At 48.6% G+C, this 23669-nt stretch overlaps 1 protein-coding gene and 1 long non-coding RNA gene across 2 annotated transcripts in view; one reads left to right on the forward strand and one right to left on the reverse strand.

The window, feature by feature from the left end:
* Positions 1 to 13625, forward strand: part of GRIK1 (glutamate ionotropic receptor kainate type subunit 1) — a 54515-nt gene extending 40890 nt beyond the window's left edge. The window contains exons 13-15 of the mRNA XM_017727093.1: positions 1965 to 2190; positions 6394 to 6644; positions 13159 to 13625. Of these exons, the coding sequence (XP_017582582.1) occupies positions 1965 to 2190; positions 6394 to 6644; positions 13159 to 13314 (633 nt within the window). The 3' untranslated portion in view covers positions 13315 to 13625. The remainder of the gene's footprint in view (positions 1 to 1964; positions 2191 to 6393; positions 6645 to 13158) is intronic.
* Positions 1 to 23285, reverse strand: part of LOC108444895 — a 77815-nt gene extending 54530 nt beyond the window's left edge. Inside the window, exon 1 of the long non-coding RNA XR_001859615.1 lies at positions 23151 to 23285. This is a non-coding gene — a long non-coding RNA (uncharacterized LOC108444895). The remainder of the gene's footprint in view (positions 1 to 23150) is intronic.
* Between the last annotated feature and the right edge of the window lie 384 nt (positions 23286 to 23669).

A 23669-nucleotide genomic window follows, 5' to 3' on the forward strand; every position in this document is an offset into this window, starting at 1 on the left:
AGGAAGGCCGAGAGGAACAGATTTCTTCAGACCAACATTTTCTAAAGCAAACCACAACAGTTCCTCGCTGTGAAGGGGACAGGAACAAGGGAGTGGCACGCAGGACACGAGGGGCAAAGCCCAGATCCCTCTGGTTGTCAGGACTGTAAGGGAAACACACACAGGAAGAAGGATTTCTGGAGCCATCAGGCACAGAAAAAGATGCTGGCACAAAGCAGACTCTAAAGGGCTTTGATTTAGGACTTTGTGCTCAAAGTAGCAGCAGGAAGTCCCTGGAAGATGAGATGACCCAGCGTAACTGCTGGGTGGGATGGAGATCGGGAAGCATATTAGAGGAGCAAGGTACTGCCACTGCTTTCCTGAAGGCTCCATCTGCATTTATTCAAGCTGCCATCACTTTCAGTGAGTGGTGTCTATAATGCACGTACCAACAGCTGTGATTGTTACTGGTTTGCAATGCCTAGCACCAGTGTCCTTGCTGCAACAGTTCCCCCAGAAGAAAAATTATTCCAAAGATGGAATATTTTTCAAGGAAGTTTCTGCAGTGACTTTTAGCCAGACAGTGAGGGCAATGAAAACAGAAGCAATTGGATTTATTCATGGGGGGAAAATGGAGTTCTGACTTTGAAAGGAACCTCAGAATCAGCCTCCTCCCTGTGCAGAGATCCCAGATCTGTCCAGAACAGATGAAAATGCCCCAAAACCAGGGCCTGGGCAGCTCAGGACAGTTCAGCCTTGTAGGAGGGCAAGCCAGCAGCACCCCAGGCAGCACTGCCCATCTGTGGGGATGGCTAGATCTAGGAGAAATCCAGCTGAAGGCAAGATGTTTCCCATCCCCAAGCAGTGACACACATTTATTTCTCCGGACTGCTGCCCTGCTCTGTTTCCAGCACGTCCATAAATCTTCCATCGCTGCCTTGCCCCTCCATGATAACAGATCTTCATCCTGTGTGGCAGCTCGTGCCAGCTCCTCCCTTCTAAAGTGCAGATGTGTTTCTGCTGAAACTAATGAAAATTCAAAGGGCACATTTGGCACAGGATCTATCCTGGAAAAAACGGGAGCTGGCAAGTTGAGAAGGCAAGATCTTTCTTGCAAACTCTTCTGAATAAGGAATACATCCTTCCAGTAAATTCACTGTCAGACTCAGTCTGGTGCATAAACATAGCATCAATTTCAAAAATATTCCCCACTGAGCACTGAGTAAAAAGGGTTTCTACTTGCAAAGAGCCACTTAGCCACCTTCAGAGTTTAGTGGTATCCTGTGGCTCGCCAAACTGAGGGGGAATTTAGGTGACATTCGCAGATATTGAATTTACAGGTGAGGCATATTAACGTTTAAAGCTCAAAGAACCAGAAAATCAACTTCTCACAGGAATCTCCCCTGAAGCTGGTGCTTAAAACTGAGCCTGGAACCAGGTGAGATGGCTGCAAACCAGAGACAGGGCCTGAGGGACTGAGGAGACGCTGCCCTTAACCCTGTGGCAAAAGGATCACATCCTTAAGTCGGATTGCAGTGGGAAGCACAAAGCAGGAGTTTATTCGGTTTGTTTCTCAAACTTTATCCCTGAAGTGCATGACTTTTAGGCACATGATACCAACATAACAGGGGCAGATGAATGCTTTGCTCATCACCAGGCTCCTGGAGCAGTGGGTGTGCCCCAGCGGGCGGGAGTGGGGTGTCCAAGGGCAGCAGTGTCCGAGGGCAGCAGTGTCCAGCTGCACTGGCTCAGCTGCTTGGCTGCTAGAGTCCATGGAAAGGCATTGGCCCGGTAAAGCTCAGAGCACTTCACAGCCAGGCTGGTTATGAAGTTCCTGGCACTGCAAAGAAAGCAGGAAAAAAAGGAAACTCCTCTACAAAGGCCAGTAAGAGGGAAAAGCTGGGGGAAGGAAAACCCTGCCACTGATTCCCTGTCACTCCAGATGTGGTACTGGCGTGAGCCTGTGCCCTGCTTTCCCTCCGCAGAAATCCAAAATCTCGACGTACGAGAAGATGTGGGCGTTCATGAGCAGCCGGCAGCAGACGGCGCTGGTGAAGAACAACGACGAGGGCATCCAGCGCGTGCTCACCACCGACTACGCCCTGCTCATGGAGTCCACCAGCATCGAGTACGTGACCCAGAGGAACTGCAACCTCACCCAGATCGGGGGGCTCATCGACTCCAAGGGCTACGGCGTGGGCACCCCCATCGGTAAGAGGCTCTGGGGCTGAGCTGCTGCAGAGCACATCCTGAGGAAAACGATTCACTCAGTCCTGGGATCTCAGAAACAGGACACAGGGAATGGCTTCACACTGACAAAGCCATGGTTAGATGGGATATTGGGAAGGAATCCTTCCCTGTGAGGGTGGGGAGGCCCTGGCACAGGGTGCCCAAAGAAGCTGAGGCTGCTCCTGGATCCCTGGAAGTGTCCAAGGCCAGGCTGGACATTGGGGCTTGGAGCAGCCTGGGATAGTGGAAGGTGTCCCTGCTCACCTGACTGGAAGAGCTTTAAGCTCCCTTCCCACCCAAACTATTCCAGGATTCTCTATTTTCTCTAAAGAAAACTGCTTACTCAAAACACTGAAATCCCTGACGCAGAACCTTGCAGTTGATCCTCACTGCTCTTAGGTGTTGCTCTGAGGTAATGAAATAACTCAGAAATTCATCTCCTTTAATGCAGAGCTTTAAGACTCCCAGTCTCTCTGAACTCTCTCTGGCAGACCTTTGCTAGCATATCCCATGCCCTTTCTGAGAGTTTCTAATTGTAAAGCATTAAAAATTGTGTCAGATTTCTGTGCTGTGCACTTCTGAACAGTTGGCACTGGGGAGCCCAGTTTTGTCCTGTGTTCATAGAATTATAGAACCACAGAAGGGTTTGGGCTGGAAAGAACCTTAAGGCTCATCCATCCCACCCCACCCCCTGCCATGGGCAGGGACACCTCCCACTAGCCCAGGCTGCTCCGAGCCCCGTCCAGCTGGGGATTGGTTCATCCATTGCTCGGCAGAGCACATATAAATAAGGGAGAAACACCTCTGCACTGGGAACTGTCATTCTTTGTGGTGCTGAGCACCACAGACAGATTGTCACAGACATGACATCCCAAGTAGATTTTTCTCGTGGCTGTGTGAGAACAGCCTTGGCACCCTGAGGAAAGCGATGCAAAAGCTAAGATCCCCGAGAATGACAAACTCATGGCAAGAGTTTCCTTGCGGTTATAAAGCTGCCACACTTTAAACCAAGAACAATGAAGGAATAATTGGAACAGATGGCAATCCTCAGAGACAGTGCAGCCATTGGAAATGCAGCTGTGAAATATACTTATGTTTCTTGTATGAGAAGTGCTCCTTTATTTTTTTCTTAAGAAAACCTGCAAAATCCAGGGGAATAGATATCCCCAAGCACTGTGGAATAATCCAGCACCATCAAGCACCTCATAAACAACTGATTTCATAAACAAGATAAACCTGCCACTATTCAGAGGGACCCCCAAGGCTCTGCTATTTCTCTCATAACATTGAAGAGTATTGATTGCAGAGGCTGTATGGAAAATAAAAAAGACAAATAAAGGCTTGCCTGTGCCCCTTAACACCAAAGTTTCAGCAAGGCTTAACTGGCCCACAGGGGAATGTAAAACCACAGGGCATTTGCCGCAGCAGAGGAGTGCTTGGCACTCCAGAATCCCAGTGAGAGAGCTGGACAGCCCCTTATGGCTCCCGAAGAAACAGGGAGGAGAACTCTTGAATCCAGGAAATGTATTATTTTATCAGAGCATCTTCTGCACGTAAAATACTGCCATTATAGCCATCAGGAGAACTTCTTCCTGGAAAGGGTGCTCAGGCCTTGGCAGGGGCTGCCCAGGGAGGCTTGGAGTCCCCATCCCTGGGGGCGTCCAAGGAAGGCCTGGACGCGGCACTCAGTGCTCTGGGCTGGGGACAAGGTGGGGACTGGGGACAGGCTGGACTCCACGGTCTCAGTTCTTTCCCACCCTCAATGATTCTGGGATCTGTGATATGTCAGGGCAGGTTTAACTCCAGGATCTGTGCCAGTGCTGATGCAGGTAATTGTAGCACTAAAGCTCTTCCCAGTTCCTTGGGAGACTGCTAAGAAAGTAGATAAATGCATTCCTTGGCATAAGAGGTTTGTTAATAGCTCAGAGGCCATAACTAATGTGCTGAATATTCAGAGAGGTGTGGAGATAGATTTGTGAGTGGTGTTAGAGCTCACCAATAAACCACCACCAGTGCAGCTCTCCAGGCACTCTTGACAAACTCTAAAAGCCCATGCAGAAATATGGAGGTGCCTGTCACCCTCCAGATGGATTGTGCTAATCCTGATGGCAACATAAGCACCACAAGAAAGGGTGGACAACCCCACAAATGCGGTGTTGTGACTCTGGCTGCTTCATTTACCTCCCAGCTGTGTCCTTCCAGAGGGGGGAACGGATGAGTCCTGCAGCGTTACACATCACAGGGGACGAACTCTCCTAAGGCACAGACAATTCTGCTCTCTCTTCTGCAAGGCACTGCTGTTTGCTGTGGGAAGAATTCCCTTCTCTGTGCAAAGCCAGTCTTTGGAGGTGTTTCTGGCCTGTTTGCTGTGCTGTTATTTTTGGGCCTTTAACAGCAAGCACACAAATCTTCCACTCCTACAGCAGGCACGTTTTCCTCTCAGAGCTGGCTGCCTCCAGCAGTGCTGGTCTCTGGCTTCCCAGATGGATTTGGGATAGTCTGACACATGTTTCCTGGCAGCTGTGGTCACAGCATGGCCCAGTGCTGGCAGTGCTCTGCCCTGAGAAGCAGCTGAGTGCTGGCACACCAGATGAGGAACTGCAATGTTCCTCACGCTGGTTCTCCTCAGACGGGGCTGGGGGATGAAGGGAGTGGACAGCAGGGAGGGGGACGTGTGTTCATGGGACAAGAATTTTTAATAATGTCCTGCACAGCAAAATAAGGAGGAAAACTGAATCTGTGAGGCCGAATTTCCAAGGCTATTGCAATGCATAAGGACTCAGGAACAGTGCCCTCAGTGAGATTTTTCTGAAGTGCCACATGATCCCTGGAATTCTGGTACACAGTGTGCCTTAAAGCTTGGTGTGCCTTGACGGAGTTGACTTTGCAACAACTTTAATGTGCAGCAAAATGTGACTTTTGGTGAAAAGGCGGTTTAAGAAAATCTGAGAACCGCAGAATCACAGTATGGCCTGGATTGGGAGGGACCCTAAAGCCCATCCAGTGCCAGCCCTGCCATGGGCAGGGACACCTTCCACTGGACCTGGCCTTGGACACTTCCAGGGATCCAGGGGCAGCCACAGCTGCTCTGGGCACCCTGTGCCAGGGCCTGCCCACCCTCCCAGGGAACAATTCCTTCCCAATATCCCACCTAATCCTGCCCTCAGGCAGTAGGAAGCCATTCCATGTGTCCTGTCCCGTCATGTCTTATTAATATGTGTTCCTAAAGGAGGGAAAAGGGTGGGCAGGAGTAGCTGCATGGACACAGGGCTCTCAGCACTGCGTTTCAGCCCAGCCTCTGAATGTTTCCAGCTGTAGGGAGTCCAGCATGGCAGGATTTGGGAGCACACGTGTGCCTTTGGAGCCCAGTGGCCTCTCACAGAACCACAGAACCTTTCTTGCAAGCCCCCCCCTCCCCCCCCGCCTTGAGATCACAAAATCCTGCTCCCACAAAAAAAAAGTCCCTCACAAACATGGCCTGCAGAGATTCTGGAAGATGGAGAGGTTGCGCAGAGTGTGTGAGAGCAAATCTGAACAGCCTGAGCCACCCAGTGTGGCCAGACAGTGGCCAGGCCCATAAAGCTGCAGAGCCTGCACACACATCATTTAGCAAACGATGGCCTACAAACCAAAAGCATGGAATGGTTGCTATTTTCAGCTTGCAGGGCCGCGGTTGTTGCAAATCACAATAAAAAAGCCTTGTCCACACGGTGTTCTTACAAGCTGTAGGTAGCTGAGGCGGAGCTGTGCGTGGTGCAGGTGTACATGAGAAGAGGAAGTGTCAGGGAGACTGTGGGCTCCTCCGAGGCAGGCACTGATTTACATGCAGCAGGAAGAGCCAACAGATGCTCAAGTCAGTAGAGGGGATGCAAAGCAGAAATCCTCAAAGAGTGCTCACAGCAATATTCAAATATGATGTGGAGGAATGACTTAACCAGAAAACCCACTGCCAAGGCTTAAATAAACCTCACTAGGGGACCCTAAAATTATTGTGAATTCTCAAATAACTGCACCAGTGGAGCCCTCTGCTTCCCAGTCCCCAGGGCAGACACCAACAGAGATTCCCCCTCCCGCCTCCAGCCTTTCCAGCTGGAATAGTCCCTCCTGTGACAAGGGAGTGCTTCTGCCTCAGATTTTGGCAGCTGCTCCCCACCAGCACTGCCAGGCCTCGCTGTCCCCTTGCAGGGTCCCCGTACAGGGACAAGATCACCATCGCCATCCTGCAGCTGCAGGAGGAGGGCAAGCTGCACATGATGAAGGAGAAGTGGTGGCGAGGCAACGGCTGCCCCGAGGAGGACAGCAAGGAAGCCAGCGCCCTCGGCGTGGAGAACATCGGGGGCATCTTCATCGTGCTGGCCGCGGGGCTGGTGCTGTCCGTGTTCGTGGCCATCGGCGAGTTCATCTACAAATCGCGCAAGAACAGCGACATCGAGCAGGTGAGCGAGCCCTGCCCCGGCCCTGCCAGCCTGAACTCTGGGCCTGGGGAGGGCTCTGCAGCACAGCCCTCCTTGCTGGAGCGGGGATCTCGTGCTGCTGAGCTCTCACCGGCCGTTCCTGGCTCTAACGACAAATAATTTATTAATAAGAACAGGGCAGTGCCTCACCCACGGTCCAATTAGTGCTGCTTAGCAGGGCAGTGCAGAACAAGGGCAATTAATTTCTCAAACAGTTTCTGCTTGAACTTTAAGACTTCGAGCATAAATTACACACCTGGGCTGCTGGTTTTTTATGTGGCATTAACACAAGCCCCTTGAGTAACACAGGAAAGCACATCCAAATCCCTAGAGTCGTTTTCCTCTTGCTCTAGAAAGCATCTCTTTTCAGAGCCGGGGGTTTACAAGCTGTGCTGAAGGGTGCACTTCAAAGCAGGGAGAAGTGAGAGAGATGAGATGTGATAGATGCCACTGTAAAGTAAGATTATGGAGCCAAAGAAATTCTGGTTATAGCTCCACTGAAGTGTAATGAGCAATTTAAAAGGGCAGAGGGAAAACAAAGGAAATGCTGTGTGTAAATCACGCCTTGAGCATTAGAGCAGTTTGTGAGAAGGGATCAGTCTTTAAAATTGAGTGTAAACACCCGTTTAGAGAACCACCCGCCCTGTGAAAGAGGCAGGGCCGTATTAGCACAAAATGCATAAAAAATGTATTGGTATCTTTGTTTTGTTTATGTCTCGGGAGGTCTTTTATTCAAATACGTTTTGGAGAACAGTTGCAGCTAATTAAAATATTTAGTATAATTAAAATGTTTCGTTCAAGTGCTAACATGGTGCAGAACCTCCTGGAAACCAGGACTAAAGCAGACCTAAAGCTTTAGGCCAGGAGTGTTAACTTACTGAGCAATATGTGGGGTGAATAACACAGAATTCGGGGTTGCACACACACCCCGTTTCTGCACCTGCACTGCTGCTGCACAGCAAGGCGTTGCTTAATAATTAGAATCATTAAGTGAGTTAATGTGGCACATCCTGCTTCTTTTCCAGAAGCAATTTCACAGAGAGCCCAATACCAGCGATTCCAGTGTTTCTCTCTGGTTTCTCTGGGATTGTTTTCTCCTTTCCCTGGTGAAATAAGCAGCTTAGATGGCAAATGCTGTGCAGGGTGCGTTATCACTAAGCTAATCCGAAGCATTGTTGAATACAATCTGTGACTTTTCTGTTTCCATAACTGGAGTCTCTTTTGATTTAAATGGCTTTTGAATCATTCTCATGCTTGTTTTCAGTTTTGCTGCGTTCATTTATTTACTTTCTCCATTTCTCTTCTCTTGCATGCAAGGCCTTTTGTTTTTTTTACGGACTGCAGTGTAAGCAACCCCACCCGTCCAACTCCACCTCTGGCACCACCTTATCCACGGAGTTAGACTGTGGCAAGTTAATCCGGGAGGAGCGAGGGATCCGAGCGCAGCCCTCGATCCACACCGTGTAGTCAGGAAGGACAAAGGTGTGTCCGGGGAGAGCATCCCACCCAGGCAGGGCTCAGCACTGCACAGGGTTAACACAGGAGATAAGCTGATCTAGACTACATTGCCAAATTTACTGAAACCTGGGCAGTTTAAATGTGTATTTAAGTAATTGCCCCACGGCCAGCAGGGAGCTCAGCAGAGCGTGGCAGCCTTTCAGAATTATCACAGTCTCTCATGTGCAATTGTCACCTTGTCATTTCCCGGGGTCATTCACCTGCTTCAGGTAAGAAAAATTATTTACCTCCTTTTCATCTCCTCCCCAACCCCAGCTGAACAGTGGCAGCCTCATCACTGAAAGCAGGCAGGAACATTCAGCTGGGTGTCTGCTGCAAGTGGGCCAGGCAGCTCCTCAGGAACCTCCCCAGTGCCCTGCAGGGCTCCATTAACTTCCTGAACCCCTGTTACAAGCAGCCAGAGATGTTGAGCTGGCATCTCTTATTCCCTGTGTCAATATTTAATGAATGCTAATTCCTCCATTTAAAATTCATTACTCAAAGCCTGCAAGTAACTATCATAGCACAAAATCAGAGGCATCAGTTAAATTTTATGCCACGTAACCATCAAGAACATATTGAACAGGAGCACCCTCAGGCAACACCCGCACAGACCATTAACAGAGCAACTCCTCTGTCTTGGTTGAGCAATTCATGACGTTCATTTGTAACAGACAAAACTCTTTTGTGGGAAAATCAGGGTATCAATTCATCCCAGATAGCAAAGCCCTGGCATTGCCTTGCATATTGAACCCCTGGTGGGATGTATTGTGTAGGAGGCTGGCACTGGATGTGTTTTACACCCTGCAAGGACAACACTTGGATTTCCTCCAGCCCTCAGCCAGTCAGGGACTGACAGGGCGGGGGACAATGGGCTGGATGTGGTTTTGCCACCAAAAAACACATGTCAACAATTTGAGATGCACAAAGTGCACGGAAACGCCAGCTTGTGGGATGTCATGAACTGTGCCAAACCCCAGTGTTTCCAAAACCTTTTATCTGTATTCCATCATATCCCAGATTCCCAGCAGCCTCACCAGCTCATCTCCCTCCCCTCACCCCTCACCTCTATTTTATGTTTTCCTGCTCAGTGGAGCTCCGGCTCATCAAACAAGTTGCTGCTCTGTTTTCCTGGGGCCGTTTCTGCCCCCTGCTGCAGTCGGGGACTGGTTGGAGTGGATGCCTTCACACCCAAAGTGTGAAATCCTTGAATGGTTTCTGCTGTACCTGGCTCCTGAGGAAAGCCAGAGCAAACAGTGCCCCGCGGTTTCCTCTCATCCCTGTTACAATTTTTATGGTTTTGTGACAAAGCTGTGCTGCTCGCAGCTCGGCTGTACCAATTCTCCTCCACTCATCCGGGGCTGGGAGTTGATGCTCCACTCCAGATGCTGCAAGAGATTGCAGATTGCTCAGAATGGTCTCTTAACTTGTTTGAATGGGGCCCTGAAAGCTTCGGTTCTCCACAAAGTGCTCCTTCTTGCCAGCAAGGACCTGAATTAGGTCCTCTGAATACCTGATTTAAGAAAGCACTTTTTATTTGCAGCTTCCCAGTAGAAGAGGCTTAAAACTAATTAAATTCAGCTTCTCTCAGCTCTCAGAGGAGAAGGAAGATGCCTAATGTGTTTATCTCCATCATTGCTCCACGCAGGAAATCCTCTGGGTTGCAGCTTGGATCGGTTTTGTAATTGTTCCTTAGATTAGTGCCAGATCCAGAGCGTTTCTGTCACTTGCTGGGTAAACATTTTCCCAGCTGTCAGTCCCACAGCCCCGTTGGCAGTGACAGCCATCGTTCCCTGGGTTTAGCTGTCCCCACAGACAGCCCCACGGGCTGGGAGCAGTTCCCTGGGGGGATTCCAAAGCAGCTCCTGCTGGCCCTGACAGAGCTTCATGCCTAGCTACAAAAAGAGTTATCAAAAACTATCACTGGTGTTCAGATGATGTGGGAGACCAGCAGGCAGCTTGGCTGATTTTTTTTTCTAGTGAACAGGACACAGAGGAGCAGTTTCTGTAAATGGGGAAGAATTAAATTAAGCCCTGGATTACTGTCACACTGTTTTGGCAACCACAGCTCAATAGGCTCCGGCAGGTTAAAAGAGTTAATTTGGGGATCTCCTCATGCCATCAGCGACAGAATACTCACACAGATCCTTAGTGTGCCCCAGCAGCAGTTTGCTCACTAAGAGAAACTATTATGGATATTTTTCCTTTCGTGCCCAGCTTTTTCTTTCAGCACAAGACACAGGTCAGTGTCCCAGCTATGGGTGCAGGAGAAAAATCCTGACGTCTGCACTTCCTCCTCTGACCCTGAGCTCTTCTGGAGTTCCTTCAGAATGAAGCCTGCCCCACATCCTTTGATTTTCACAGCTCTCAGCACTTCAACACAGCACACTGGGCTTGGGGTGGCTTCTTTATTGTTATTTGGTTGGTTTTGCAAGGTATTAATAAAATGCCGTGTCCCCAGTGGTAGTTCAGCAGCAGAAGCAACAGACTGATAAATCCTGACTACAACTCCTTTTTTTTCATTGTTTCGACTTGATGTTTTGTTGGGTTTTTTTTTTTTTAATTCTGAATCTGTAATTCTCCTAAAGCTTAGCATGGACCTCTGCATGGGAGTGTAAGGAAGGATTTGGGAGCTTCATGACTAAGCTTTAGCAGCTGCTGAAATGACCAAAGGGCACAGAGAAAAGAGCCCCACATCGCACGGAGAGCAGAACCTATTCTGTTTTTAAAGCATGACATTTCCTTTTACATGCCACGGCCTGCAGCATTTTGACACTGCCAGAATGAGAACGTTAAGCTGGCTGAAAGCAAAATGTTAAATTCATTATTAAGTTGTAAAAGGCATCGCTCCGTGCCCACTCTGCTCTTGTTCTGGGCAGACCTCAGCAGTGGACTGAACAGCACGGAAAAAAGAGGGGTTTTAAAGCAACCCTTTCAGTCTGGCCACCTGAATATGAGATAAAAGAACAATCCATTATTACCCGTTTAAATCGAATTTTAATGTCAGCATCCTCTTTCTGAAGGCTGCTTTGCAGGTGCTGCTCAGAGGGCCACGTCTTGGGCTTCCCCATGGGGTGTGCTCCTTGTCCATGGCTTTCCTGCAAATCCCACACCGTTCTGGCTGAGGGGTGCTCGCTCTGCACCCCTTTTCCTGAGAATAACTTGACGTCTTCCTGATAATAATTATTTTAAAATTCCAGACAGCTGGAAGTGGAACCACTGGGCACTCCACAGATGAGATATTACAAACCTCCCAGCAATATGTTCAGTGTAGCTGCCTGCAGATATTAAATGATCTTCATGGGGCTGAAAATTTTGTGGGGATGAATGTGAAAGGCGTTGTGGTTATTGCACAGTCTGAGTAATAGGAATCCGCCTGGAAAATTAAAATACCAGCCTATTAACAAGGCAGTAAAATGCACTCTTTCACCTGCAGAAATTATCCCTGCCTGTGCTCTGCAGACAGTGATGCCTGGGATTAAATACAACACATTAGAAGGGTAGTGAGAACGACAGGGAAAGAAAATAAAAATAAGCCTGATCAATCCTACAAAGGGTTAATAGGATCCTGTCCCTATTTACCATGGCATTCCAGATTCACTTTGTAATCCAGATTTTAAAAACTCAGTTAAAGCTGAGATCACAGAGAGCAATAATCCAGGCCAAGTCAGCCACTCAGAGCATTTGGGTTTATTAGTTTGGCAATCAGTGGTGCTGCTCCCCAGAAGAGCCTGGAGCAATACAGCAAGTGTGTTTAGAGGATACCTGCTCCTCCTGCTGCTTCCAGGGGGAAGGAGGACAGGAATTCTCGTATTATATTATCAAAGGAAGGGTATTTAAATGATAATTGCAGCAGCAGAGGCCTGGCTAACACAGCAGGGATTTGAAACAGCAGCAGTGCACCTCCCCGGGTGTGGCCACTGACCCTGACTGCCCTGGCTGTGCCTACTGACCCTGGGGAGGGGCACGAATTAACAGGAGTTTAATTGACCTCGGAATTTGAGATGAACAAAAATGAAGCACCTCAGAGAAGGAGCACGTTGAGCTATAAATCTGCCACAGTCTGGGATCTCAGCCTGTGTGCAGCCCAGCCCATGAGGACGGGGTGGCACACACAGGACACAAAATTCACACCCACACTTAGGCACTGGGGGCAGGAGCTCGCTGCAGAACCAGGCTCACACACTTTATTCAGCTCGGTGAAGGTAAGGGGCTTGAAGCTTTGTTTCCCCCTGCTGCCATCACTTGATTTTCAATATAAATAATCTATTCATGTATATTTGCACAGAACAATTGTTCTTCCATTTAAAGGCTCCTTGTGTTCCTTTGTGTTATATGTAATTATTCCAGCTGTGGATTTTAAAAGATGTTTCCACTTGCCTCAAATGTCTTTGTTAATGTTGTGATGGTGGGAAGAACAAAGATTTCTTCTTTCTTTCTAAGCCATTCAGCTCCCTGATTCTTGTAGTAATTATCTCCTTTCTTCAACACACAATATTTGAAAAGATTCTTACCAAAGAAGAGAAGAAGATTGAGGGCTGGGCTGTGTTTTAGAAATGCCTGTTCATTTCATGAGGGGAAAATAAGTAAACGACAAAGAAATCTTCAAAAACTCTTCTTTGACATTTCCTCTAGCATGCTCATGGGTTTTTGTGACTAAGGTATATGGCGTTTAAAACAAGATCTTTTCTCTTGTGAGGTCAGGGGAAAATGAGAAAGGGTAAATTTGGGGATGTGAAGCCAACCCAAACATCGTAAATGCGCCTGTGGGGGATTTCGGAAACATTTGTAAGCAGCTTTAGCTGAGCCAAAGTTAAATGGAAGTCAGTGGAAGCCGAGTTAGACAGAAAGCCCAGATGTGTGCAGTGACCTGTGGCAGCCGGGGGTTTATTCCCAGCTGGATCTCCCGAGGAGCTCCCTGAGCCCCATGAGGGCCCAGGTTGGTCCCGGCCCGAGCTCTGCGCTGGGAGGTGTTTAATGCCATCCCCTCTCCCCACAGTGTCTGTCTTTCAACGCCATCATGGAGGAGCTGGGAATCTCCCTCAAGCACCAGAAGAAGCTGAAGAAGAGGTCGAGGACGAAGGGGAAATCGTCCTTCCCGAGCATCCTGACGTGCCAGCAGCGGCGCACGCCGAGGAAGGAAACCATCGCGTGAGGGGCGGGGGCAGCCCGGGCAGGACAGAGCCGCCCTGCCGAGGGACACCGGGGCCCTGCTGGCACGGGGACACACGTTCCCGGCCCTCAGAGGCTCTCTGCGGTGTCTTTTTTTAATCTAGAGGTACAGCAGCCGAAATGCTCGCCTAGACTGATGTACTCCTGATTCTCCGGGGAGCGTCTGGCTCTTCCTCCGGGCTGGATTTCTCTGCTCACCCGATCTGCATCTCTGTCCCCCCCCACCCCGTGCATCGCTGTATGTGCTTTCTAAATAAATAAATAAACAACAGACAGGGTTCTTTTTTCCAAGAATCTGGGAGTGAACCTTTTCTTTTCCCTTCTGAAGCAAAGATTGCAGCTCTGCTGAGCACAGGTGTTTGGGAACCAGGCCCGAGACACCAAAGTGGAAATTCACACCATTAACTCACGAACTGTGACTACAGAAATGTGTGAAGCACAAGGGTATCCAGCAACAAGGCGTTTCTATTTTCTCTGATATTGTAAGGAACACTCTGCAGGCTCTTTTCTGTGAGAAACTTGCTTTCCACCATCTTTTCCCTTTTTCAGTTCTTTTAAAACATGATTATTTGGTAATATCATAGCACCAGGTGATACAATCAGCAGGTGCTGGTGTTTAAAAAAGAAAAATCAAAATGCCACAAGGAGTGATCAGTGAGCAACCCTGACACAATCACACTGTCATATCCTCCAGATCCTGATGCCAACAAAGCAATTCTTGACTTGGAAATGACAATCTCTTAGAAATTAGGGCTGAGAATATTAGATTTATAACAAATCTTTGCCACCAAGATAACAGAAGGTCTGGCCTGGGTTGGGTGACCCCTCCATGGTGCAGGCAGGGAGAATTTCAGCCTGGGTTTAGGGACATCAAAGGCTTATTAAGGACCCCTTCCCTCACCCATGGACGGTCAAGCTCTTGAAGAAAGGAATTAATCAGATTAACAAGGCCTGGTTTTGACAGACTCATATTAATTCCTGTTCATTCTCTCCCACTTTCTTAAAAAATCGTTATTTCATTCAAGTGCTTGTCAGGCAATGCAAAACTGCCTGCGTTCTTCTTTTCCTCCATCTGAAAACAGGAAGTATTATTGCAGCTTTCCAGCATTTCCTCTGGAGGGTGTCTGTCCTCCAGGAGGTTTGGGACAGTGGGACAGGAGAGAGCAGGGCCTCTTTCAGGTGCCTCCAGTGGGAAGCTGGAACCCCCATGCCTGCTTTGGGAAGCTCAGTCTGCTGCAGAGGCTGGTGAGCAGCAATTAGGGAAAGCAGCCCCTGGCTGGGAGAGCTCACAGAGAATCTTGTAACAGGCAGCTTCATTCATTTGTGTCATCAACAGGTGGCAAACAGACCTTGCAGACCCCCAGCACCGCTGTGAGGGTGGAAAAGCAGGTTATTATTGAAACTATGATTGAAAAGCAGGTTATTATTTTCCAGTCCTGTAACCCTACTGCTCTGCCATCCGTGGCCCTCAGCTAAGGCATTTTTAAATGACTTGGTTAAAAGTGATAAAAGATTTATAATCAAGCCTTTTTTTTAAGCTTTTCCTGTGGCTTAAACCTTCAGATTAAAGAATTCCAAGTTCAGTTTTTAAAAAATCTACTCATGTTTGCCTGAAGAGACAGCACTTTGTTTGGTTACTTTTTACAGTTGTACATGTGGATGTAGGAGCAGATATGATTGCAGTGACCTTCTCCCTGTATCCCAGCAAATCCTGTTTCCCTGCCTTTTTCCCTGCATGGCAGCAGAGAAGCCTGGCTAGAGATTAGGAAAGCCAGTGTCCTCATTAGATCCCTCTCCTGGCAGCAGCAGGACGTTTATAAACAGAAATACAATTGTTTATAAAAGAGAAATACAATGTTGATGGTATTCAGATTGTGGCCTTGCAGTGCCTGAAGGAGCTGAGAGGAAAGATGGAGAGAGACTCTTGACAAGGGCTGGAGGGACAGGACACAGGGAATGGCTTCCCACTGCCAGAGGGCAGGGGTAGATGGGATATTGGGAAGGAATTGTTCCCGGAGAGGGTGGGGAGGCCCTGGCACAGGGTGCCCAGAGCAGCTGTGGCTGCCCCTGGATCCCTGGAAGTGTCCCAGGCCAGGCTGGACGGGGCTTGGAGCAGCCTGGTCTTTTTTCTTCCAGTAAAGGAGCACCTTCTGAGAAGGCAACACCTTAAATGTCCAGAGAAAGAAAAATGGGCTGCCTAACAAGCAAACAGGCAGAAATACTGCTACCAAAGCTCTCCTAAAGCACAGCCCCTTGTGCAGGTCAGCATGTTCGTGCTCCCCTAATTGCCAGATGGGTGCTTTTCCACGGGCTACCAGCTCGGAATGCAAACAGAGGCTTGGCCTCCGAAGGAGCGATGTCTTTAGCAGTTAATCTCTCTAATCACAAGGGTTGCTAACTGCTAATCTAGCATTTTGCTATCCAGCAGGGATTGCCCGTTCCACTCAATCAGATTGCTGGCAGATTAATGCCCTGCTCAGACGCACAGCCTGGGCTTTGCTCTCCGGCCGGGCACAGGCATGGGGGAGCAGCTGCACCCCGCAAACCCTGCCAGGGATCCCACACTCGGCAGGGCCTGGGGCTGCCCCATCTCTCACAGACGCTGCACACACCCCTGAAGCTGCACCTCTGCCACAACAAGGGAATTCAGAGGCTCTGCTGCTTTGGAGGGGATGGAGGAAGCACAAGGACCGAGCTCACACCTGTTTGACACAGGCTCCTCTTGTCAGGGGATGCCACCACAGGCAGTCCCCAGCAAGGACAGCTTTCTGTCAGCCACACCACTTTCCTGCTTCCCTTTCCAAACGAACAGAGAATTGCTTCTCTTTAAAAAATCCAACCCCAGGTTCATGACTGATTAAATAATCTTTCTCTGCTGATTAAATCACTCAGAGCGTCCCTAGGGGATGCTCTGAGGCTCGAGGAAAGCTCTTCCAGCATGCTGTCACTGTCCCAACTCTTCCTGAATTACCACCTCCCTTTTCTCCAGACAGAAACGTCACCCCAGCCAGACTGAGCCCTGCAAGGGGATCTTTGCTCTCTTCTAGACCCCAGAGTTATCTCCTCATTTCAGTGCATACCTGGAGCCCAGTCCTTTCAGAAGGCCCAGTGGTATAAAGCCAAATATAAAGTTGATCTGGCTATTGAACTACAGACAGCGAACTTGCCCAGCTGTTGATGGCTAAATGCCCTTTTCCAGTTTCTGCTCTCACCACGCAAAGTGCCCACACCTCCAGGCCCCTGCCAGAGCTGCACTGTGCACCCAGAGCTGGTATTTCAAGGGTCAAGGCTTGCTCAGGTAGGAAGAAGAATTACCTGGGAGACCATCCCTGCCAGCAGCACTTGGTGACAGCTGGCATTATCAAAATAAAATTGCTTTAAGTAAATTCCTAAGCAGCGTGACCTATTTGCCACTTCATTATCTACAGGCTAAACTCGGTGCATACGTGGCCTTTTGTTCCGTGCTCCCTCTACTGATTTTAACGAGACCCAGTGCTAAGGAAGAGGCGTTCATCAGGAGGGCTACATTAATTATTTATCTGGCCTTCAGCTTCATCTCTGCCGGTTGTTACCAGTCTGTCACCGGCAAAACCCCCTCACATCCTGGATTTCTGAAGCAACTGGAAGCTGGGAAAGTGGTCTGTGTGCAGCACGAGTGAAAGCAAATATTCCAACAGCAGTTTGGGGCTTCCCCTGCCACAGAGCCAGGCTAGTGAGGCTGGAGGGGTTTTGCTCCTGGCTTTTCCTTGGACAAGGACCCAGTGTCCAGCAGGGGCACCGGACAAGGATGCCAATGCCACCGGAGGACACGTGAGCACCAAAACTGGAGGCAATTCCTCATCTGCTCCTCATTCTCACTCCTGTCTTTGATTAATCCGATATTTTAAGCTGTGTACATTATGCAGAGGCACCAGCTGAACTTGTTTGTTTCTGCTTGTGACTCCACTTCGTGCCAGTGTCTGCCAAGCCTTGAGCAAATTTAATTGCCTGAAACTCATCCATAGTGTTTCAATGTGGATTTCAGGCAGGTGAACAATTAAGTCTGATGAGTGACATCTAAATTGTTCCAGCATGCAGGCTGTGGATGGAGCACACTGAGCCATTCTGTGGGAGCCAGTGGAGATGCAGAGCTGATAACAGAGCTGATAAGAGCAAAAATCTGCATAATGCTAAGAGGTACTGCAAGAGTCTCTAAAGCAGTGGCAGATACCTGCAGGGAGGCTGGGTTTCCACAGCAGAGAACTCTTGGCACAGTTCTATTAATAAAATCAAACAGGACCTTTCAATCTAAGCCACATTTCTGCAATTATTCCAATCAGTTTTGTCCAGCCTAATCCGGCCAAGGCAAGTGCAGGAAGTGACTAAAGTGTTACATGCATTTAGCTGAGGTGAACAATTCCCCCAAGTTTCCAGGAGAATCTGCATCCCATTTGCAATTGATTAACTATTATTTGGCAGGCTTTTGGGCAACGAATTGCTGACATTTTGAAAAGAGCTATTTGATGATCTAATACAGACTTAAAACACAGCCTTTGATTTATACAGAATGCATCGAAAGTGGGTAAATTGAGGGGCTGAACTTCCTGCATCAGTTTTGGCTGATTTTTTTTCCTGCTTTCCTCACCTCCCAAGTTCTCTGTGGGGAGATTTGGGGAGATTTTTCAGGTACAGGTTTGAGCATCATCCATTCTGCAGAGCTATTTCAAAGCATTAATAAATGATGATGCTGATCCAGAGCCAAAGCAGCAGCAAGATGTGCCAGTCTTAATATTCATAGATGATCAATGTTTATCCAGCTCAGGCAGTGTTGGGGTTTGCTTTAATAAATGGCTGCACTTCTACATTTATTTTGGAAATCCAAGAGCAGCTTTGGGAGTTAAGGGCTGTAAAGGGGATTTTCCCGACAAATCTGACCTTCCACTGCTATTGAAAAGAGCACAGTAATTATACATATATATATATACACACACACACATACAGGACCTTTTCTTCTCTTTCTGTATCTGTTCCAATGTCCTACATAGGGAAGCCAGAAAATTTAACTGGAAGGAGTCCTGAGAGGCCCCTCAGTTCCCCTACACAAAAACAGAGTTGCAGATATCCCTGTATTCCTGACAGATGTTGCTATTTAATTCCTCCAATCAAAGAGAATCCTAAACACATCCTAAACACATCTTCTGCTGGGGAAAGAATAGGGATGCCCGTGGCTTCCTAAGGGTTTTCCTTAGGATATCAAGGTAATAAAGAAATTGTGACTATTTTTTGTTGCTGTTGCTTAGGTCAATAGCAGATAAAGGGAAGAAATAGGGTGCTTGGGTCAGAAATCTAACCCCATTAACTACGGGAAGCCCCTGGGAACAGAGGGAGGCAAATTATCCTCAATCCGCAATATACGGACACAACTCCCTCTGCTTTCCAAAGAAGTAATTTCAGCCTTAATTTTGATTGCAATTCATATCCCAGCTTCACGGCCCTTGAACTGCTGCAAGCCAACATCTGGGGTTTACAAGCCAAAAACTGCTCACTTTCACTTCCTATCTCTAACTCCAGTAGCAAACCTGAGCCCTTCCCTGCAGAGCCGTGAGGAAATACCCAGATCCACAGTGCTGTCAGGCACAAACACCAGGGGAGGTTCCAAAGGAGCTTTTTCCCACTGATACAAACAGGTGGAACCCAATCTGGGTTTTGCAACTCCACCAATGGCCCAGGAAAGCCCTGAAAGAGCCACCAGGGCCCTGCATTTGTACACCTGGATGAAGTCCCGGAGGCAATAATTATTGACAGGAGTGTGACTTCCCATCAGCGCTCCGGGGCTGAAAAACTGGCCTCTGAATTTCATGGAAAAGAGATCCCTCCCGAGGTCTTCTGTCTTAGTTTGGCTAAATCAGAAAGGCTGTGATTGATAACAGCCTCTTAGAAATTCAGCACTTGGAACCTGCAGGCTGCTCCACCTCAGAGAGAAAGCAGTGTGCATTTACAGCTTTTCATTAGGAGAGGTATCCATTGAGAACGCCCAGGTTCCTCACAGAGAATTAAAACGTGGCTGTCTCTCATACCAGCCTCTCAAGCACTCATCATTTATTCCAGCATTTCAGCTGAGCTGCTCAGGCTGCAGTCCTTGTGGCAGCGAAAGTCAGGTCCCATTATGCTGAGCCCTGCACAGGAGGGGATACAGAGCCAAGCCAGCAGCTGACACTCCCCATCCCCTTCAGACAGAAAGTGCAACTGAAAGCAGAGGGAAATCCATTTCCAGGAATTCACACAGGGTGTAAATTGCACCGTTCCAGACGTGTTCAGCACCTGACCAAGGTCACCCCAGGCATTGGTGGCGCAGCCAAGAACCAAAGTCAGGGATGGCAAAGTCTCAGACTCAGAGGAGTTTCTGAACTGATTTGTCTTCTCCTTCTTTAACTCCCTAAATAATAAGGATGAAATCATGACTAACACCCACAAGGTGCCAGAGGTGTGTTACAGTCTGTAGGCTTTATATCCCACAGGCGTGGCTGGAAGTGAGCAGCACCTGGGAGAACGCTCCGGCACCCGGTGGCTGTCACCTGCCTGTGGCACAAAGGTGCTGGGAAAGGCAGATTTGATGACACTGCTCCGTGACTGGAGCTCTGCAAGGCCCATCTGCCAGCACGATCCATGGAACACTCCCCACCCTTCTGAATCCCTGCAGTGGGACGCTCCCTGCAAGAGCCTGCTCACCAAAGACGCACCGAGGGCTCAAATAAACTTTTCTCTAACTTTGGCGAAGGTGATGAAAGGAATTGCAAAAAGTAAAGGCATTTAGACACCTTCCCAATTAGCTCTTCCTTTGTTTTTAAGGTGATTTAAGCATGGCAGCTGCACTGACTCTTGTAAAGGGCCACAAAATCTTTTGCCCCATACATAGGAAAGGGCAGAGCAAGGTAAAATCTTCCATGGCACAGCTGATGTGAAATGCCTGTTCAACCCCAAAGCCCCAGGCAAAAAAAAACCAGATTTTGCCATCCAGTGGAAAAATTGGCTGTTCCTGGTTCTGACTTGAGCCCAAACTCTGCCTGCTGAGGGCTACAGGACAGCTCAGAGGCCCCGAGGAGAGGCTGCTGCTTGAGCTGGCTTTGAAAAAGGTGCTCTTCACAACCAATAAAAATCAGTGCAATAGCTTGTACAGGTTCTCTACTGTTATAAATCACAAATGCATTTTTCCTCTCCAGGTTCCAAACATGCAGGTTGCCAGCAAGTAACCAAAACAAACAAACAAGCAAAAAAGCCAAGAAGAAAGATATTGTAAAAAGCATAATTTGAACTGCACTTTTCCTTTAAATGAATAATTTAAATATTTTTAAATAATCAGAAAAGGAGATTTTAAGACCATTTTTATTTTTTACAGATGCAATAGTAGTTAAAAGGACGTGAGTGTTCCCAGCTAAAAGACTTTACACCAGAGCATATTCCTGACATTTATCTGGCTATAAACAAACACCCACGGAAGAGCAGCACGTTATCCTTAATTAAACAACAACAGTTGGATGGGGGAGGGAGCAGGAGAAGGAAATAATAGTCATTTAATATAACTGGGGAAACGTGAAGAGACTTATAATGCAGCCACAAATCCAACCAGTGAGTCCAAAATACAACCTATGGAATTAATGCTCCGGGCACTGAAGCACAAGCAGCCCCAGGATCAGGCACAGGGGCAGCTGTTGGATCAGCCCCCTTTTGTTGGTGGCACCACCGAGTTGCTGTATCTGTAATTTTAACAGAAGCTAAAATGAATTTATCATCATCAGAGAATCATGGAGTGGTCTGGGTTGGAAGGGATCTTGGAAGGGATCACCCAGTGCCACCCCTGCCATGGGCAGGGACACCTTCCACTATCCCAGGCTGCTCCAAGCCCCAATGTCCAGCCTGGCCTTGGGCACTTCCAGGGATCCAGGGGCAGCCACAGGTGCTCTGGGCAATCAACATATTTTCTTTTTTCTTATAAAAATAAAATATTCTTTAAGCCTTGCTCCTGCAAGCAAAGCTGGGCCACAGCTTGCCCAGGAAAGAGGAATATTCAATAAGCAGGACTTCCAATTCACAGTGGCATTTTCGGTCTTTGGCATGTGATGGACCTGTAATGACAAAGTGGAGACAAGAGCAGCGTGGTGGGAGCTGTGTCAGAATGCAGACAAGAGGGGGGTTGGGGAGAGGGTTAAGAACAGACCTGTGGTGCCCAACAGGACTGAGGGCCCTGCTGCTCTGGGGAGAAGCAGCACAATGCAGCAGCTGGGCTGGAGCTGCTGGGAAACCATTCCAGTAATTCCAGAGGATGAAAAGCTTCATTCCAATATGGCTTTCTAAGAGTAGAAATATGCTGGGAATAACTACACTAAATAACCATTAGTAGTAACTGCACTAATAAAGGACTTTTGGAAAAAGGAACTCAAAGTTGCTTCTTTCTCCACTCAACAGCTCCACAGGGGACCAAATGGCACGGCAGCTTTACCTCAGGATTGCCAAAGGAGGAATTTAGGATTTGGGCTGCCTTCAACCCACAAACTCCTCCTGGGAAACTCAGTGTAGTGACAGTGAAGATTAAAGGGAATCACATTTTCATTGAATTCAGCTGTATCCCACCAGAGAAATCAAATAAGCAACTTGACATTGACTACACTTGGCAATAAACAAAATTTGCTAATAAGTAGATTTGGTATAAACCCCTGTATTGGTAGATTAGCCATGTTTTGATATAAAATGTGGGCAATCTGAAAGATCCGTGGGACAGAGTACTGCAGTTTGTTGGGAATCCCTCCCCTGCCATGGTTGCTGTGGGCTGGGAATCACATTCTGCCACTCCCATTCCTGTCTGCAGCTCGCACACCAGAAGTGAAACCCTCAGCAAGGGGAATTCAGGTACAAACCCTACAAGTCCGACAGGAGCAGGATGCCACGGCATTCTTAAGCAACAACTGTTTTCCCTCCTTCATTATTCTCCTTGTCCTTCCACATTCATTTCCCTCCCATTTTTACTCAAAAGCCATGTATAAATTCTCTTCTGAAAGCCTGTGTTTTATTTGCTGAATGAAAGCATTTTCAGGTTACGTGCAGTACACCCAGAACGAACGAGAGCAGCAAGCAGCTTCCAAAAAGATGGTTATTCCTACTACCGGGGAAAACACACCCATCGCAGTGACCGCTCCCCCACAGCCCGGCAGCAGCGGGGAGCAGCCGCGGGCACTCGGCTTTGAGGCTGCTCCTCCGAGTCTCAGCTCCGCCCAGGGGAGCCGAAACCCAGGCGCTGTGATTGCCAGCGGCCCCGAGGAGGCTTGCCTCTGGATACACTTCCAAGCTTATCGCCAGGACGGTGCTCAGGGAGAAGCAGCACAGACCAACAACTTACAAATGCGGGGTGTGACAAGGGGAATGGCGTCCAATAGGGATCTCTGGGGGAGGGATATGGACAGGGATAGACATGTACACAGACTAATGGCCTTAAGGGGCAGAGGGAAAGGGATCACATGCCCCAACGGGGCCTCGAGGCTTAGGGGATTTCCAGAGGGGAGGCACCAGAAGGCGCAGGGTCTCAGGGAATTGGCAAGAACCATACAGGGGTAATCAGGGAGGGCCTAGGGGATGGGCACAGAACCGTCTGGAGCACGGGAGGGGTTCGGGTGGTTGACGGAGAACTTATTAGAACGAGGGGAGGAAAGGAACCAATGCAGGGAGCACTGGGGGATCGGCTAGGGTTTGGGGTGTACCACCTGGGAATGGGGGCAAGAGGGAAACAGGGTTGAATATACACAACATGTATACAAAACATACAGCAAAACATCGCATCACCACACTCACCGTTTCTTCGATGTCCTGGTATTGATCCCTCGTCTTCCACCATCCAGAAGAGTATTTCTGAAGGACACCAGGTGCTAACTACAGAACTGCATGTTCACATAACTCGTACAGCAGCGCTTCTCAGTGTCCCTCACTGAGGGAGGCGGCCTCGGCTCCTCGGCACAGCCCGGCCGAGCGGCTGCAGGGAGAAACAGCTCTCACACAGCTCAAACACAGCTCTGAAACAGCTCAAACACAGCTCTGAAACAGCTCAAACAGCTCTCACACAGCTCTCGAACAGCTCAAACAGCTCACACAGCTCTCACACAGCTCTCAAACAGCTCAAACAGCTCTCACACAGCTCTCAAACAGCTCTCAGACAGCTCAAACAGCTCTCACACAGCTCTCACACAGCTCTCAAACAGCTCAAACAGCTCTCACACAGCTCTCAAACAGCTCTCAGACAGCTCAAACAGCTCTCACACAGCTCTCACACAGCTCTGAAACAGCTCAAACAGCTCTCACACAGCTCTCACACAG

The sequence above is a fragment of the Corvus brachyrhynchos genome, unplaced genomic scaffold (genome assembly GCF_000691975.1).
Source record: "Corvus brachyrhynchos isolate BGI_N302 unplaced genomic scaffold, ASM69197v1 scaffold412, whole genome shotgun sequence".
NCBI classification, from domain to species: Eukaryota; Metazoa; Chordata; class Aves; order Passeriformes; family Corvidae; genus Corvus; species Corvus brachyrhynchos.